The sequence below is a fragment of the Mesocricetus auratus genome, unplaced genomic scaffold (genome assembly GCF_017639785.1).
Source record: "Mesocricetus auratus isolate SY011 unplaced genomic scaffold, BCM_Maur_2.0 Super-Scaffold_100004, whole genome shotgun sequence".
NCBI classification, from domain to species: Eukaryota; Metazoa; Chordata; class Mammalia; order Rodentia; family Cricetidae; genus Mesocricetus; species Mesocricetus auratus.
In genome coordinates this window covers 106,834,966-106,851,953 of record NW_024429189.1, presented here as the reverse complement: position 1 = coordinate 106,851,953, position 16,988 = coordinate 106,834,966, and the positions used below count along the sequence as shown (strand labels likewise).

Below are 16,988 nucleotides of genomic sequence, written 5' to 3'. Positions count from 1 at the left end.
CTAGTCTATCAATACCAGATTTTAGCAACTCCAGTGAGCACATTCAGCTTTGTATATTTGTAGAATTTATCATGGAAAGGTCATCACCTTATTTGCACAAACACATTATTATGTAAAACTAAGTAGTTGAAGAGTCGCACATATTTAGTTCAAACCCTTTGCCATCTGTTGCGTGTGTGTTTCATGCATTCTAATTATTTGAGAGACTTGCAGAAGCTCTACATTTAAAATTGCCTTCTGTCACCAAAGAATATCTCAAAGTCCTATGACTCACTATAATTTATTCAATAAAGTAATAACTAGTGAGAATAACATTATTGAACTCATTTTAGGTGCTGCATTGAAGAATCTACAATCAAACTTAGCTTGCAAATATGACAAACTTGTGATCTTTATGGATACATACCTCCATAGTCCTTCCTGAACCTGAAATACATGTGTGCTTAGTGTAAAAAGGTAAGTCGTCAAACATTGGTGCAATAAGATAAAAAAACCACTTGCCTATAAAATATGAAAATGGCAATACCATCCATTAAATGTCCAGATCCTTGCTACCTAAGAGATACATCGTAGCTAAGTTTACATATATATTTTAGAGAATTTTTAAGTTCTTAGTGTCTACTTTTTTATTTTCAAGCATAATTTGGAGAAGTTACTATAGATTTACCATAGACATTAATTATACAAACCAAACTGAATGAAATACTTCCACTTGGGATTTTCAGCCAAGCCTATCTGACCTAGAATCAGGAAGTCTTACAAGTCAGTCTCCTTGCTTTTCCTTATAGGAAGGTCCACCTTCAAGATCCTCTAGTCTTAGCCAGGCAGTGGTGGCGCACGCCTTTAATCCCAGCACTCGGGAGGCAGAGGCAGGCGGATCTCTGTGAGTTCGAGGCTGGGCTGGACCGATAGCCTCCAAAACAATACACAGAAACCCTGTCTCGTAATAACCAAAAAAAAAAAAAAAAAGATCCTCTAGTCTTACTGTCTCACCCATGGAGAAAGAAACAGAAGCACATGTAATGGATATAGATGAGGGAAACTGGCTTGTATAAAAATGAGAACAATTATAGGACATCAGAACATTTTCCCTCCCCTCATAGTTTCTAAGATGCCAGTGAGGCTCCAGATTACCATCCATAGATCACAGCTATGCCTCTCAGTCACAGACTCTATTTAGGAAGGTGTCTTTAGGAAAGTCCAGAGAGGACAAGATAACAAAAACAATGACAGTTGAAGAAATTCTAGCTTCAGACATTTAAAGCTATAGCAACTAGTAAACACAGCCTAACTCCAAACTAGGTAAAGATAAAATTTCACAATTAAGGCCTAGCTAATTCACTTACTTTTATTTGACATTGTGGGTGTTAACCCCAAGGTTACAAAACATGTTAAAATTCAAAACCCAGTATAAAGAGATGATTGAGACCCTGCCAACAAAAAGAAAACAAAAACAAACATGAAAGAGCACAAGCAAAGAGGATCTCAAAGATATGTTTTCATACCTGTTCTCGTAACACTGTTAATAAGTCAGAAGGTTCACCAATAGATGAGTAGGTACACGTGGCATATGCAACAATGAAATGATACTCAGCCTTACAAAAGGGAGAATATGATATAATATAAATGAACCTTGAAAATATTACACTAAGTAAAATAAATGAGACACACAGAAATCCCAAACAGCACAGTTATACTTACACCAGCTACCGGAAAGAGTTCAATTCACAAAAATTCAAAAACAAAGTAGTTGTAGCACTGGGAACTTTTATAGTGATAAAAGGAGATCATACTGTTATGGTAAGTATGTTATGATTATAACATTATTAGTTTTCCAAGGCTCACAGAGTTGCATAGTACAAAGAGCAATCGCTAAGTAAACAAATGGCCTTAGTAAACAATAACATACAATTACTGCTTTATCAATTATAACAAATTGCATCACTGAAGATGTGGAAAACTGTTTCTGGGTTTGTGTGTCAGAGAAAGCGTACAATTTTTCTACAAGCTTAAAATTGTTCTACAAAATATAATCTGTTAATGAGAAAATATACACACTACATTTATTACCTTACTTACTTCCTTTTTTAAAGATAAAAATCTTTCTCTGTCCTCTAATTTGCAGTAGTCCTGTGTGTCTGCCTTCCAAGGTCTAGGATTACAGGCATGTACCATACTTAAATAAATGCATGGCTTAGAAGTGTTACAAGGATTCTGAGAAGATTAAAAACAAAACAAGCACACAAAAGCTGTAGGCTGGAATAGGATAATTTCATGTTTGAAAAACAAGATCTTGAAGGGGTATAAGAAAAAATTAAGATAAGACTACAAGACCTGCATGAATAGCTGCTTTCAAAGGCTGATGTACTAGAGCCAAAACCACACATACAGGGTAGGGCAAAATGAAACGCCAGCTTGAATTCCTGGCTAATGAGTCTAGATATTAACTATGGCTAATATAAGGCACTAAAATAGCTTAGAATAAATCAATATGATGAGTAAGCAGTTGTACACAGTTCATGGTAGACCAGGAAGATAGATCAGGTCAGTTCAATGACATAGGAAAATTTAGTATAGGTTGATGGAATAGTAACTGAATTGGGATGACAATGAGAAAAGAAATAATATAGATTCAGTCACATACCCCAATAAACATACAAAATTCAGAAAGGAAAAGTTAACTGTGAGTCTAATTTCTGAATCTAGGAAAAGTAGATATAAATATTTTTCCAGAATGTTGAGTTTCGCTTGGCTGGAAGATATCTAAGTACAAATGTACATTAGATTCTTTGATAATGTTAGATTTGAGCTCATCCATGGATGCAAAATAGAGGGAAATAATCTGAAAGCAGCCTCAAAAAGATGTTAACTCTTCTAGGAGAAAACTGTCTATAGAGAGTAAAAGTGGAGACAAATAATAATTGGAGATGCCAATTAGAGCCCAGTCAGAGAAACAGTAGAAAACACATGGGCATATGTTGCCACACACAGATTGGGCATTCATGGAAGGAATAATCAGACAGCAGAGGCCATCATGGAAGCCGAGGAAAATATGGTGCTTTCTTCCACATAATCATAGAAATCTTTCCCTTAATCCACAACCCTCACCCACTTTAAAATTCTTTTATTTCCCTTTATATAAACAATATTAGGTCTCCACAATCACTGACAATTATACATATATATATGTATATATATATATATATATTGGTTTTTCGAGACAGGGTTTCTCTGTATTGTCTTGGAGGCTATCCTGGAACTCACTCTGTAGACCAGGCTGGCCTCGAACTCACAGAGATCCACCTGCCTCTGCCTCCCGAGTGCTGGGATTAAAGGTGTGTGCCACCAACACCCGGCGACAATTATATTTTAATATTTATTTACAATAAACCATTGAGTACTGATGGATCATTCAGTAACCAACAAAAATGATTAAAAAAGGATCTATGTCTTGAATCAAAAATGATACTGTGCTAACCTCTTGGAAGGCTATTATCCACCTAACCACAATAAATTGCTTTCTAAAAAAAAATCATGATGTCAATAGCAGCAGAAGTAAGAATCTAGAGTTTAATATCCTTGCAAAGAAAGGAAACCTGTAGAGTCAAGCAGGTAGGATAACTGGACTAATAATCTGAAATTCACAATTCCCATACATAACCACAGGAGTTCGATTTATCCAGGAAGCATCCACTCATGTATTCATTGAATTAATTATTATATACATTGTAAGGATCATTAAGAAGACAAGTATGAAAAAGCCATGTCCCTGTTACTCAATGCACTGTTGTCGTCATCTAAGACATACTGGAATATTGCATAGAGAGAATAGAAAATATCAGTTAACTAAAGATGCCTAATTTGCATTTCTGGCAAATGGAAGGCAGGAAAGGTGAAGAAATGAAGCCTGGTACATCTTTATATGAGAACTCATGAAGAAACTCTTAGCATGAATAAGCAGCCTCTTTGCTGCTTCCTCATTTCTTCCTACCCATCCATTGTAGATAAGTCTGAGAATCAGTCACCCCTAATCATGTCTTAAATACTAATTTCTTTTAAGAACTGGAGCACAAAAAATCATAAACTAACTAGTAAAGCTAAATAGAATTCAGTATCATTTGGAATCCATGGCTCAACAACTGTGGTAGAAAAATTGTGGTAATGTATAAAATATCAAACTGTAGAATTCAATATTTGAAATCTCTCAGGATGGAAAACCATCTGCTCATGATGATCCTTAAAGAGAATTATACCAACTTTCAAAAAGCAGTTTCATTTGATAAAGTCAGAAACTGTGTTTTGGACTCTGTGTATTAGAAGTTGGCAATGAACAATTTCAACAATCATATACTATTCAATTTTCAAAAGAAAAAGTTTCAGGAAAGCAAATATTAAAGATTCATTTTAACTTGGATGGCAATTACATGATGTCTCACATAGAAAGCAACCTGAAATATAAAAAATAGTAAAAATAAAAATAGACAAGAGGGATTGAGTGAACCAACCCCAGCAGGACAGACAACCCGGAGTATGGGCTCTGCTGAGAGTTCAATTCCCATGGAAGTTTCAAGGAGGGGATGAAGGGGAGTAAAGACTGAGGTGTGGCCCCCTCTATGCCCTCCACCCTCTTCCCTCCACTTGAGTCTCTACACCAGCAAGACCTGAACATCACAACACAGATGAAGCAGAAGAGAATGACCTTAAAAAAACAACTTTATGAAGATATTAGAGACCCTCAACAAGGACATGAGAAAACACCTTAAAGAAATCGAAGAAAAAACAAACAAAAAGTTCAGGAAATGGAGGAAAACACAAACCAAAAATTTCAAGGAATAAACAAATCTCTTAAGGAATGCAAAGGAAACAAAACACACACAAAAAAAACCCACAATCAAACAAATGAAGGAAATGATTCAAACAGTTCAAGGCTTGAAAGCTGCAATAGAAACAATATAGAAAACATAATGAGGGGATACTGGAAATACAAAAACTCGGTAAATGATCAGGAACTATAGCTGCTGAAATCAGCAAAGTAGAAACAAAGAAAATAATACAAGGAATCAATGAAACAGAGTTGGTTCTTTGAGAAAATCAACAAGATAGACAAACCTTTAGCCAAACTAACCAAAAGGCAGAGAAAGAGCATGCTAATTGACAATATTAGAAATTAAAAGGAGGCATAAAAAGGGACACTGAGGAAATCCAGAGAAACACCAGGTCATACTTTAAAAACCTGTACTCCCCAAAATTCAAAAACTTAAAAGAAATACACAATTTTCAGGATACATATCACTTACCAAAATTAAATCAAGAACAGATAAGAAATTTAAATAGACCAATAACCCCTTATGAAACAGAAGCAGCCATAAAAAGTCTCCTAACCAAAAATAGGTCAGAGTCAGATGGTTTCAGTGCAGAATTATGCCAGAAATTCAAAGAAGAGATAATACTAGTACTCCTCAAACTGTTCCACACAATAGAAGCAGAAGGGTCACTGCCAAACTCTTTTTACGAGGCTAAAATTACCATGATAACCAAGCCACTCAAAGGCCTGAATAAGAAAGAGAACTACAGACCAAAATCCCCCATGAACATTGATGAAAAAACACTCAACAAAATACTAGAACAATTGAATACAAGAACACATCAGAAAAATCATCCACCATGATCAAGTAGGCTTCATCCCAGGGATGCAGGGATGGTTCAACATATGAAAATCTATCAGTGTAATCCAACATATAAATAACCTGCAAAAGAAAAACCACATGATCATCTCACTAGATGCTGAAAAAGCCTTTGACAAAATTCAATACCCCTTCATGATAAAGGTCTTGGGGAGATCAGGAATACCAGGAGCATACCTAAACATGATAAAAGCAATATACAGCAAATCAACAGCCAACATCAAATAAATGGAGAGAAACTCAACATGATACCTCCAAAATCAGGAACAAGATAAGGCTGTTCACTCTCACCATATCTCTTCAATATTGTACTCAAAATTCTAGCTAGAGCAATAAGACAACAAAAAAAAAAGATCAAGGGGATACAAATTGGAAATGAAAAGTCAAACTTTCACTATTTACTTATGCTATGATCGTTTCCATAAGTGACCCAAAAAACTCTACTAGGGAACTCGTACAGCTGATAAACACCTTCAGGAAAGTGGCAGGATAAAAGATTAACTTTAAAAAAACCAATAAGCAGCACTACTGTATTCATGATAAATGCACTGAAAAAGAAATCAGAGAAACATCACTCTTTACAAGACCCACAAACAACATAAAATATCCTGGGGCAAAACTAACCAAACAAGTGAAAGACCTGTATAGCAGGAACTTTGAGTCTTTAAAGAAAAAAATTAAAAATGATACTAGGAAAAAGAAAGATCTCCCATGTTCATGGATAGGTAGGATCAATATAGTAAAAAATGTCAATCTTGCAAAAACCAATCTACATATTCAATGCAATCCCCATCAAAATCCCCACACAATTCTTCACAGACCTGAAAGAACAATTCTCAATTTTATATGGAAAAAGAAATATCCCAGGACAGCCAAAAAAATTTTAAAAACCTGTTCAATAAAGGAACTTCCTGGAGTCATCACCATCCCTGACTTCAAGCTCCATTATAGAGCTATACTCCTGAAAACAGCTTGGTATTGGCACAAAAGTAGATAGGTAGACTAATGGAATCAAATTGAAAGCGCTAATATATTAATCCACACACCTATGAACACTTGATCTTCGACAAAGAGGCTAAAGTTATACAATGGAAAAAAGGAAGCATCTTCAACAAATTGTACTGGCATAACTGGATGCTGAGGTGTAGAAGATTGCAGATAGATCCATATCTATCGCCATGCACAAAACTTAAGTCCAAATGGATCCTAGACCTCAACATATTTCCAGCCTCATTGAACTTCTCAGAAGAGAATGTGGGAGGTACCCCTAAAGAATTGGTACATGAGACTTCCTGACCATAACACCAGTAGCACAGACACTGAGATCGACAATTAATAAATGGGACCTCCTGAAACTGGGAAGCTTCTGTAAGGCAAAGGACACAGTCAATAGGCAAAATGGCAGCTCACACACTGGGAAAAGATCTTCACCAACCACACATCTGACAGAAGGCTGATTTCCAAACTATACAATGAACTCAAGAAGCTAGTCTCCAAAACCCCAAATAATCCAATTAAAAAGTGGGGTTCAGAACTAGAGAATTCTCAGTAGAGGAATCTAAAATGACTGAAAGACACTTAAGAAAGTGTTCAACACCATTAGCCATCAGGGAAATGCAACTCAAAACAACTCTGAGATACCATCTTACACCAACCAGAATGGTTGAAATAAAAAACACCAATGACAGTCTATGCTGGAGAGGATGTGGGGGTCATAGGAGGATGGGAAGGTAGGAATGGGAGGATTGATATGTAAGATAAGATTGCTTCCAAAAAATTATTTTAAAAACTAGACAAGAAATGCAAGTGTTAAGACTTAACAAGCTGAACTTTTTGAATGCTACAAATTAACTAGGCTTGCCACTAATAATGAAAATTAAAATAAATAATTGTATTTACAGGTTATCTATGCTGACAATGCCACTATAGCATACAATTTTTGATCAGGTTACTAAGCTGATAATATAGAAGAATAAAAATAGAATTGGAAATCCAGCAATAATACAATTAAAGTATAAATGTACTCTAGCTAAGAAATTCTATAAATAAAGGCATTGTAATAGAGCCAAAGAGGCAACACTTTTCTTTAAATATTTTTGCTTATATCTTAGAGAAATGCAAGAAAATATAAAAAAGGTTATAGCCCAAACCACCAATGGTTTTCATGAAAATTAAGAGAAATTCTAATTATATGTGAGAAAAAGATGTAACCATACATTAAAACAAAGTACTTTTTTAAAAGTTACTAAAACTCAAACATTGACATATAAGTTGTAAATTATTCAGTGAAATTTAAAATTAAAGACTGATATGTTCAGATAATAGGAAAATTTTAAAGTCCTTATATTAACAATGTATATTATTTTCCTTAATATCAGAAAAGGGCATCATGGATTTTAAAAGATTTCAAAGTCAGTCAGGCAGAAAGGGGTATTAGTAAAATGTGACAGAGATTGCTAAACAGATGATAGTAGCACCTCCTGTCTAAGGACTTTTAAAACTGGGAACACATCCATCTTGACTTGTTTAAATGAGACCAGATGGAGGCTTACATTAATTTAGTTAGAAGAAACTGACATACCTGTCTGAAGATGCCCTAGATAAAGACTTCCCAAGCAGGGCATTTTACAATAATAGAAACACCATGGTCTTTACATAAAATACCACATCAATAAGAAGGTGAGTTGTGGGATATTCATACACTGTGAGAAGATGTAATGCTATGGTTGGTGTAATAAAAAGCTGCACAGCCCATAGCTAGGCAGGAAAATGGAGGCAGGACTTCTGGGCAGAAAGAAAACTCTGCAAAGAAGAAAGGTAGAGTTGCTAACCAAATGTGGAGGCAAGATGAGCAGAATGGAGATGAGTTAATGAGCCTTTTGGAAGAGCACAGATTTAAAAATACGGGTTAATTTAAGTTATAAAAACTAGTTAGGAACAGGCCTAAGCTAACGCCAAGCTCTTACAATAAATAATAAGTCTCTGTGTCATTATGTGTGAGCTGGCAGTCCCAACTAGAAAGCAGTACTATAAAGGTTTCTTTAGTTAATGTATAATTGTAGAGAAAAATATGTGAAAAGATACAGCATACAAGAGGGAGAAACCCTGGGAGGAATGTTTGTCACTCTTTTTGAGGGGCTGGACATTTGGCTGTCTTGCTGTGGCCTCCTGAACTGCTGAGATGGCAGATATAGTCATGACACCTGCTTAAAAGAAATCTACAAAAGCATCAGACTCTTAGGAGACAGCTGCCTTTCTTTAATCTGAATGGGTCAGAGAAATAATTGCACTAATAATTTCAAATGCACTGTATAGATCATATATTTTCATATTTCAAGGAGACCTGTGACAGGTGTGTATATACTTTTTTAAATTAAGGAATGAATCTCACTAGGCCTTTTAATTTACAATATAGTGTTACTCTAGCACAGTAAGAAGTTTTAACTGTAAGACATACTGCCACAAGGCTCCCCAGAGTATCGTTCTTTTTACTCAGTAGTGTGTGTTGTAGAGATTAAAAGATGAAATGCACTTAGCTCTCATCTTTAAGGAGGTCACACTCTAGCAGGGGAGAGAATATCATGTACACAAGCAATTATGTGAGTCATGGAAAACACTAATATAGGTTCTACACAATTCTTCCAAAGAGCACATTGAAATAAGTTTTTGTGGATACTTCTGCCTCTGGGGGAGTTGAACATTTACACAGTGATATGTATGGAAGGGAGGGCTTTCCAAGAAGTCTTTAGCCAACCCAATGATAAGAATTTAAAAGGAATTACTAAATTTTATTCAGAACCTACACTGACAGTTTCCATTTTCAAAGCCTACGGAATTTCAATTTGTTACTAGTATTTTCATCATATAAAAACATCTCATTCTGAAACAAAAGCTGGCCAGGATACTCATCAGGCATATTGAGAACAGGATCACGAAAATGTTTCAAGTTAATACTGATGATATCAGTCCAAAATCAGACACAACCAAGTCATCATAACTGTGGGGAATGAAAAGGGGCCATTTATCTTTAAAAGCCTTTTAAATATTTACTAGCTCTAACACTACTAAGAAATAAGGTAGCATTAACTCAAAGTCTTGGGAAACAGCCCTGCTTTTTCTCCCAATACGTATGCATTTAAAGTGTCTTTCATGCATTTAGAGTTCTTTACAGAGAAGCTGACAAATCATTTCTTCAAACTGGCAAAGGGTGTTGAAACCAGAATTTAGACAGAGTCAGCAGAGAGAAAAGATGTATTACACAAATACATCATTAAAATATTGGCTCCTCTTTGATTTATTATAAATACACATATATAAAAACTGGATTTATTAATGACTAAAATATTGTGTGGAATTTTTTAAAAGACACAGCGTTTGTTTTAAATCACAGACCTGTTTTATTCACTTTAATACATTTAGCTTTAGACAGAACATATATACCACCTGTGTTCTGGAGGAGGGGAATTCTTTTATCTTTTTTTATTTAAATAAGAAACAAGTTTGCTTCACAAGTCAGCTCCAGTTCCTTTTCCCTCCTTTCCTCTCTTGCCCCTCCACCAGGCCCAGCCCAATTCCCCCCCAGTTCCCACTCCCCTCCCCATAGAGGATTAGGAACTCCAGAGGGGATCTCCAAAGTTGGTCATTTCATCCAGGGCTGGGCCTAGGCCCTCTCCCATGTGTCCACGCTGAGACAGCATCCTTCAATGTGGAATGGGCTCCCAAAGTCCATTCAGATGCCTGGCAGAAATACTGATCTACCCAAAGCCCCATAGATTGCCGAGGCCTCCTCACTGACACCCACATTCAGGAGTTCTGGATCAGTCCCATGCTGGCCTCTCAGCCATCAGTCTGGGGTCCAAGAGCTCCCCCTTGTTCAAGTCAGCTGTTTCTGTGGGTCAAACCAGCCCAGTCTTGACCCCTTTTTCTCATCACTCCTCCCTCTCTGCCACTGAGTTCCAGGAATTCAGTTCAGTGTTTAGCTGTGGGTGTCTGCCAAGGAGGGACTTCTTGATCATTTTCTAATTGTTTTTCAGTTTTATAAACTCAGAAAGCACTTGATGGTGCACTTTATGAGTTACTTTGAGGTCAATAACATAATATGAATAGCATATGTTCACACTAAAATCTGCATATTGATTATGTCTGACAGAATTCTGAATATCTTTTCAGGTGGCCACAAGCCCCGTTCTGCCATCAGGACCACAGGGTCCAATGCTGAAGTACTTCCTATCTAAAGGTCCCAGTGAGTATTCACACTTTGAGCACTCTTGTTCTCCTTACTTGTGCTAAGCATCTGGACATCTGAAACCCCCTTGGGGGCTTCCTGCCTGCTGTCCTCTATGCTCCTGACACAGTTTTTGTTTCTCATTAGAAGACTAATTTCCTTTCCAGCAATCACAAGTTACCACAAATGAAATATTTGCTAAATCTGTCACTTCTCCTCTTATTAGTCCTAAAACTTTCTTCTCATGCATTTCCTAATACCAGGGGAAAATATTGTACACATCTACTTATTTTTCTAAATTAGATCAGAAAATAAGAGTTATCTGACACATATAATGGTATTTATGTTTTATTTATATCTACCCATTCATGCCAATTTTACCTCATGATCAAAGTAAATTAAATTGTTCTGTTAACCTGAAATGTTTATCAGTCCAGAATGGAAAATTAATATAGGCACACGATGATAATTAGCATTGATCACAATATGTTTTCAATAATAGAAACAAGAGAGTTACCAAGATTATGCATTCAAAAACCAAGAATTATCGTCTGGTCTGGTTCAAAGTAGTCAATACCAAAGTAAACATAGAGAAACAAAAGAAGAACAATCACCCAATTAATTTATTCAAGGCATGAAGAAGTCTATTGTAAAAGGCTACAGACTTGTTAACACAATGATAAGTTCTGCTTCATGTGTCAGATACTTGTTTCACTTTCTTCATTTAAAAATAAGAAAGCAAAAAAGATGAAAACATGAAGTTTTTGAAAAATATTTTTATTGAGTGTGGTAGTCAACGTTAATGTTGACTTCAATTTAACTGCACAGAACGTCTCTATCTTAGGGAATTATGCCCTTAGATTTCCTGTGAGGATGTGTCTAGAGAGGATCAGGGTGAGAAGAAAGGCTTCACCCTGTAATGGGCACCATGCAATAGGCTAGGGACACAGACAGAATAAAAGGAAAAAGGAAATTCCCTCAGTACAGGCATTCAGTATCTCTACTTCCTGACCAATGTGAGGTAAGCCATTCTCCTGAACAATGCCATGACTGAAACATCTTGGATCAGGAGCCACAGTAAATACCACCCTAACAGTCGTGCGCGTGCGCGTGCGCATACACACACACACACACACACACACACACACACACACAGAGAGAGAGAGAGAGAGAGAAAGAGAGAGTTATTCCTCTGATGCTTGTAACTGTAACAAAATTTCTAACACCGTGAGACAAAATGTTTACAACATGGAGACACGTACATGGAATATGGAGCCAAATAAATAAATAACTAAATACTAACATACAAGAAAACAAAATTAGGGATGGTGATGCCTCTGGATGTTCCTTTGTTGTACATGGTTGTTTTGGTTCTCCTGGGTCTTTGTTTTTCCATATAAAGTTGAGAATTGTTCTTTCAAAGTCTGTGAAGAATTGTGCTGGGATTTTGATGGGGAATGCAAAATCAAAAACACCAATGACAGTTTATGCTGGAGAGGATGTGGAGAGAGGGGAACACTCCTCCACTGCTGGTGGGAGTGCCAACTCGTACAGTCACTTTGGAAATCAGCATGGAGATTCCTCAGGAAAATGGCAATCAGTCTACCACAAGATCCAGAAATTCCACTCTTAGGCAATGGAAGCAACCTAGAGGCCCCTCAATTGAAGAGTGGATAGAGAAGTTGTGGTACATTTACACAATGGAGTAATATTCAGCGGAAAAAAACAATGGAATCTTGAAATTTGCAGGCAAGTGGATGGCACTAGAAGAAACCATCCTGAGTGAGGTAACCCAGTCACAAAAAGACAAACATGTTATGTACTCACTCATATATGGATTTTAGACATGGATCAGGGGAGTGCCAGCCTACATTCCCACTGCCAGAGAGTCTGGGAAACAGGGAGGACCCTAAGAGAGATACGCGTGCTACCCCAGAGAAGAGGAATAGGACAGGATCTTCTGAGCAGATTGGGAGCATGGGAGGAGGGGAGAGGGAAGAGGAGGACATGGGGGGAACAGGAAAGCTGAGAAGAGGGAAGAATAGAGGAGTGCAAGATGAGAGATACCATAATAGATTGAGTCATTATAGGTTTGAGGAGAGATCTGGTACTAGTGAGACTTGCAGAGATCCACAAGGATGACAGCAACTGGCAATCTAAGCAATAGTGAAGAGGCTACCTTAAATACCTTCCCTGATAATGAGATTGATGACTACCTTACATGCCATCCTAGAGCTTTCCTCCAGTGACTGATAGAAGAGACAGACACCCACAGCTAAACAATGAACTGAATTCCTGGAACCCAGTGGCAGAGAGGGAGGACTGATGAGAAAAGGGATCCAGACCAGGCTGATGAATCCCACAGAAATAGCTGACCTAGACAAGAGGGAGATCTTGGACCCCAGACTGATGGTTGAGAGGCCAGCATGGGATTGATCCAGATCCCCTAAATGTGAATGTCAGCGAGGAGACCTCAGCAATCTATGGGGCCCTAGGTAGTAGATCAGTATTTATGTCTGGCTTACAAATGGACTTTGGGAGCCCATTCTACATTGAGGGATACTCTCTCAGCCTGGACACATGGGGGAGGGATAGGCCCTGTCCTGGATGAAATGACCGACTTTGGAGATCCCCCCTGAAGTTCCTCACCCTCCCTGGGGAGGGGAGTGGGGATTGGGTGAGAGGTTGGGGGGGCTGTAAGATAAAAAAGAAAACAAAAACAATTAAAAGCTTAATTTTCAGTGTTTCTAAGGGTACTATTGAAGATAAATTAACTGTTCATATGGAACCACGTTTTAAAAAAATTCTTTTGCTTCCCCTTTGACAAAAATTATGAAATTGGTCGCTGCTGTGAGTGCTCTGGGCAGGTGCGGACCCAGCGCCTAGTGCCCGTCGCCATGCCACGGAAAATTGAGGAGATCAAGGACTTCCTGCTCACGGCCCGGCGGAAGGATGCCAAGTCTGTCAAGATCAAGAAGAACAAGGATAATGTGAAGTTCAAGGTTCGCTGCAGCAGGTACCTTTACACCCTGGTCATCACAGACAAAGAGAAGGCTGAGAAGTTGAAACAGTCCCTGCCCCCTGGTTTGGCAGTGAAGGAGCTGAAATGAACCAGACCTCTGCGTTTGACTATTAAAAACTCTAAAAAGAAAAAAAATTATGAAATTACACTAAAAATACATAAGAATCTAAATCAGAAAATTCTACTTACTGATAACATACTTTATAAGAAGTAGTTATTGTATAAGACCTAGTTTCATGACTAAGTCCATAAAAAAGGTATATTCTTTTTCTGTTTCACGGTTGGCACTTAAAAGCCAAAGCTCTTTCCTGGTCTAATAGCACAGGTTACTAATCTTTATTAGGTTTGGGTATGAAACCAGAGAACCCTCTATAGGAGAATTCTCATAATATACATACATGATATCATTGTATAAGTCAGGGTTCTCTATAAAACTGATGATCATAACAGTACGATATGTAACAAAATTCTTTACTTACGTGTACAAATAGAGGATTAAAAAGCTAGCATGTGGCCTATTTATGTGGATATTGAAAATCTGTTTTATAACCTAATTTTAAGAGATGGGAAGATTATTGTGTGTTGAGGAGTAGAGGGAAAGATGCTGTAAGACATTAAGCAGAGTATTATTCTGTTTTTTAAAAAAGGGTTATTTGTTTTTAGTTTATGTGCATGAGTGTTTTACTTGCACATATGTAAGTATACCATAGCCATACATGGTGCCAGCAGAGTCCAGAAGCGAGGGCATCAGGTCCCCAGGAGCTAGAGTTACAGACAACTGTGAGATGTCCTGTCAGTGCTGGGAACTAAACTTGTGTCCTCTGGAAGAGCAGCAATTGTTCTTAACCACTGAGCCTTATTTTGAGCCCCCTACAGTCCCATTTAAAATAAAATCAAACCAAATACAAAAGACTTGAAACATATGTACCAAAATGTAACCATAATTATTCATGAGGTCATGAGATTGCTGATGCTTTTAATTTTGTCAAATTGTTTCCCTGCATTTTCTATCTTAAAATTTTATTACATGTATTTATATATTTAGAGGTTATATATATATGCCACATCGTACACATGGAGGTCAGGGAAAAACTTGTAGCGGTTGGTTTTTATCTTCCATGGGGATTCCAGTGACCTAACTCAGGCTGTCAAGCTTGGCAGCAAGTACCTTTACCCACTGAGCCATCTTGTTGGTCCAATACTCATTTCCTAATACATATGCATTGTTTCTATTTTTAAATGCCTATGTTCTTTAGGTTATAATATTCAGTAGGAATTGCATATAAAATGTAGAAAGATCCTACACAAAATTATAATATTGTAAAATAAAATGTGGCAACAATGTGCCTCTCATGAGAGGTGAGTGAGGTTTCTGCTGCTGTGGTTCACCTTGCATGGTGTTCTAGGTTTACACACACAACTCTACAGCTCCAGTCTCTGCTTTGGAAATAAATTTATTTTCATCACTGTAGTTTCCATATTCACATCTCTTTTCTGATGAATTAATATTTGAATGAAATCTTCATTGCCTTTTCTCTTTTTAAACACTTGTACTAGTAAAGCAATCACTGTGAGAGTGTAATTTCCTCTGAACACTGGATACAATTTTAAGGGCGAATTTGGCTCTTACCCACTAAATACAGGCAAAAGAGTCTTTACCAGGAAAACATAAGCTACATGGCAATATCCACATTATTTCCTAATTCAAACTGTAAAGCCAAAAACAAAAAATAAGAAATCCTACCTCTTAAAAAAGATTTATTTTTATTGTGTATCTCTGTGTGTATGTACACATATGTGCTAGTGCCCATAGAGAACAGAACAGGGCTTAAGATTTCCCTGTAGTCACAAGTATCGGGTTATGAGCTGCCCCACACAGGTGCTGGGAACCAAGAGTCCCCTGCAAGGAACCATGCACTCTTAACCCCTCAGCTATTTCTGCAGATCCAGGAACTCAATTTTTAAATATTATCATGCAATGCATCAGCATTATTATTCCTTTATTTAAAAGAAAACATATCTACGTAGCTAGAAGGAGAGTTGTGTAGCATACACAAGATCCTGGTTTCACAACATGAGACTCTGGCTCCTAGAAATAACATGGAAGCTACACTAATGGTACTTCAATAAAATGGCTGTCTAAACAATACCTGAACAATCACAGTACCAGTAGACATGATGCCGAAGGGGGAGCTCTAAGAGTCCCTTACCTAGACAAAGAACCAAAGGCAACAAATGACTGCTTAGGGAAAGATAATTAGTCTCTCCCAGGGATCCACAACCAAGTTGATCACCCTGAAATCATATACACCCAAGCCATACTAAATGAACTCAGCATGTTTTGTTTACATATTTATTCATGCATATGTGTATATATGCAACGATATTAAAGAAAATGAAGGTGATCAATCTGAGAGGGAGTAGAAAGGAACATAAGAGGGGTTGGAGGGAGAAGAAGCAATATAATTATATTTTTTAATAAAAAACTTTAAAAATCCCAGCTTCAGTTCTCAAATTTTAAGTTCTTCAACTATAGTTAATGAGGAATGAGTAAGGAAATCAGAGCATACAAGAGGGTAAGAAACAGGAAGAGACTGAAAGAGAAAAGTGGGAGGAAAGGAAGTAGAGAAATAGTGCTTAGATACTGATGGATAATAGATTAATATACATAAAATATGTTTATTCATAATATATAAAGAAAATATAAAGAAAAATTATAGTATGTCACCAAACTTTAAATTTTATATATAGAAAATACATCATTTCCCTTTTCCTCTTTAAAAAAACTAAGAAGAGACATACGAATAGAATGAAAATTAAAACTTCATACTGACTCATTTACTTAAATTTGGTCACTTCAGTGCAAAACTACACCAAGAACAACAGTCAGCCACACTCAATCTTCCCTCAGAGTGCTTTAGAACCTGGAATAAAATAAATAAATAAAATAAATAAAAGCATAGAAAATATTTTCAGTAAACTGCATAGAACATTAAATATCAAAAGGTAAAAGAAAATCAAAGTTTTATCTTTCCCAGTAAGCTGATAAGTTTCTTTA

The 16,988-nt window shown here is 36.9% G+C and overlaps 2 protein-coding genes across 3 annotated transcripts in view; one reads left to right on the top strand and one right to left on the bottom strand.

Moving 5' to 3' along the window:
* Macrod2 (mono-ADP ribosylhydrolase 2) overlaps positions 1–16,988 on the bottom strand; it is a 1,968,454-nt gene that overhangs the window by 1,831,446 nt on the left and 120,020 nt on the right. The window lies entirely within an intron of this gene.
* Positions 13,758–14,056, top strand: LOC101841064 (60S ribosomal protein L38). Its single transcript, XM_005068704.4, has one exon. The coding sequence runs from the start codon at positions 13,806–13,808 to the stop codon at positions 14,016–14,018; it is 213 nt and encodes a 70-aa protein (XP_005068761.1). The 5' UTR covers positions 13,758–13,805; the 3' UTR covers positions 14,019–14,056.

Bases quoted from the DNA above. Each gene is read 5' to 3' on its own strand.
- LOC101841064 (XM_005068704.4), top strand. From the start codon at position 13,806: ATGCCACGGAAAATTGAGGAGATCAAGGACTTCCTGCTCACGGCCCGG.